Here is a 2,208-nt window from a genome sequence, read left to right as displayed (position 1 = left end):
AAGGAAGGAAGGAAGGAAGGAAGGAAGGAAGGAAGGAAGGAAGGAAGGAAGGGCAAGCAAGTACGTATATTGTGGGGAATTGGCATATCTGAGCATTCCTTGTCTTAGAAAAACCTATCAAATGAATGGGTCACTATAAGTCAACAGGTGACTTGAAGGCACATACACACACAATGGCATAAACGTTCTTGAAGTAAATTAATTTCATCAGAAAAATGAAGTATTATTTTCTGTTGGTGAAGGTGTATGTATATTATTATTATGCACATACATCAACGGTTGTATTTCCTTCCTTCAGAGGTCATCTCTTGGGCAGCGTGATGAGACTAGAGCCATCCCAGTCCCTCTAACATACAAACATACTGTTTCTCTTATTTCTTCTCTTAAACTTTTCAAGAAAGAAAGATAGAATGAAAACCTGCATGGAATAATGATATAGCAAGGAGGCCACAAGTGCAAATGGTGATGTTACTCAAAAATGAAAGGCAAAAATACTCCCAATAAACCTGAGAATATTATGGGAGACCTTAAATCTATGTAAGTAGCAGGGTGTGGTGGTTTGAGCATTGGACTAGGATTCTGAGAGACCAAGGTTTGAATCCCTGCTCAGCCATAGAAACTCACTCAGTGACCTTGGGCAGGTCATACTCTTTCAGCCTCACAGGAAGCCAAACAAATCTTGCACACAGCAACTACAAGTTGAATGATCATTCAGTCATTGTTTGAAAAAGTGATCAAGCAAATACTAGTTTTAAAACTTACAATTCAAATGTTAAACAGCCTACACAAATCAGGAATTGGTGTAGTAGTACCACTAGAGGTCAGCAGTAGATAGAACAAGAGCCATTCTGCATATCATGCAGTTTGGCTCTGCATACCATGCTGAGTTTGGGGTTTGCAGCTTTGTGAGATATTTATAGCTTTCTCTGTCAGAGAGTTCTGGTACCTTCCCAAACTACAAATCCCAAAAATCCACAGCAATGAGCTGTGACAGTTAAAATGGTGTCAAACTGCATTATTTCTGCAGTGCAGATGTAAAGATTTGCAACAGGACGCTGGCAAGAGTTTCCATATTAACACTGGGCTAGATCGATGTGCGTTGGCACTTCCTAGCCCATATCCCAATGCACAATGGGACCAGTGCACATCAGTCCTGTTGTGCATTGGTCACTTTGCTGGCTCTCCTATATAGTAACATGACAGCTGCCATTTACTGGATACAGACATTACTGAACTAATTCTAATTCTCACATACATAAGTCCACTTACGAAGACATAAGTCCCCAAAGAGGACTCCAGCCCATATTACTTGTGTTTTTAGACTAATTCGTTTAATTTAAGTTGCAATAATTGCCTTTCTACGGAAAATTGAGTATACTACTGAAAATCTTGATACTGACAGTACAGTAAAAGAAATCTTTTACAAATGACAGCAAAGTGATTACAGGGTTGCAATAACAGAAATCTTGAGCAAACAAGGGCCTTCATTTGATACATACAGCAGTAAACAAAGAAGTGCACAATTTCTTTTTTAAAAAAAATGCCTAGACCAAAGTTGCTCATTTTTAAGAGAAAGAGACTGATACAGAACAGTGGCTAAGTCAATAGGCTGTGAAGCAGGGAACCTTCAGTTCGAATTCCTGCGATCATAGACACCAGTATCACTCCTCTGTATTAATAATATTTATAACCATTTTTCAATGTTGGTTCACAAAGTGGCAGACATAATACAATAAGTCTCCTGATCCATGAGTATAATTTACAGAATATAACTGAAACATCAAGCATTCCCACTTTCCAAATGCCTGGAAGAATAAGTATATCTCAACCTGTTTCTGAAAAGAGTATAATACCCTTCTGAAAAATGAACTTCTCAAGGAAAAGCATTTTAAAGGGAAAACACTTTCTCACCTGTGCTGGATACACCGGCGATGTTGCTGGGTTCACTGATGAGGTCTTGCATGACAGCCAGAACTCGGAACTCGTACCATGTATCCTATAATGTGTCAAATGAATACATCATTAATATCAACTGGCTCCCCCCAATGCCAGTGCAACAGTGATGAGGAATTTTTCTATACAACTCCCTTTTCTGCAATAGCTACAATGGGCCCTTGGTATCCATTGAAATTTGGTTCTAGAATACTTCCTGGATACTAAAATCCGTGGATGCTCAGGCCCCATTAAATACAATGGGGTAGTAAAAAC

General features: G+C 39.0%; 1 protein-coding gene across 5 annotated transcripts in view; it reads right to left on the bottom strand.

Annotated features, from left to right (window-relative positions):
* The window catches only part of IGSF9B (immunoglobulin superfamily member 9B), a 140,086-nt gene that overhangs the window by 29,075 nt on the left and 108,803 nt on the right, over nucleotides 1-2,208 (bottom strand). For all 5 annotated transcript variants that reach the window (XR_006104830.1, XM_042477404.1, XM_042477405.1 and 2 more), the window contains exon 15: nucleotides 1,912-1,996. Coding sequence is in view for 4 of the 5 variants with exons in the window: in XM_042477404.1 (XP_042333338.1) it covers nucleotides 1,912-1,996 (85 nt within the window). In the remaining variant the exon portion in view is untranslated. The remainder of the gene's footprint in view (nucleotides 1-1,911; nucleotides 1,997-2,208) is intronic.

Source organism: Sceloporus undulatus, chromosome 6, assembly GCF_019175285.1.
Source record: "Sceloporus undulatus isolate JIND9_A2432 ecotype Alabama chromosome 6, SceUnd_v1.1, whole genome shotgun sequence".
In the NCBI taxonomy this organism is placed as follows: Eukaryota; Metazoa; Chordata; class Lepidosauria; order Squamata; family Phrynosomatidae; genus Sceloporus; species Sceloporus undulatus.
This window is presented reverse-complemented; position numbering and strand designations above follow the sequence as displayed.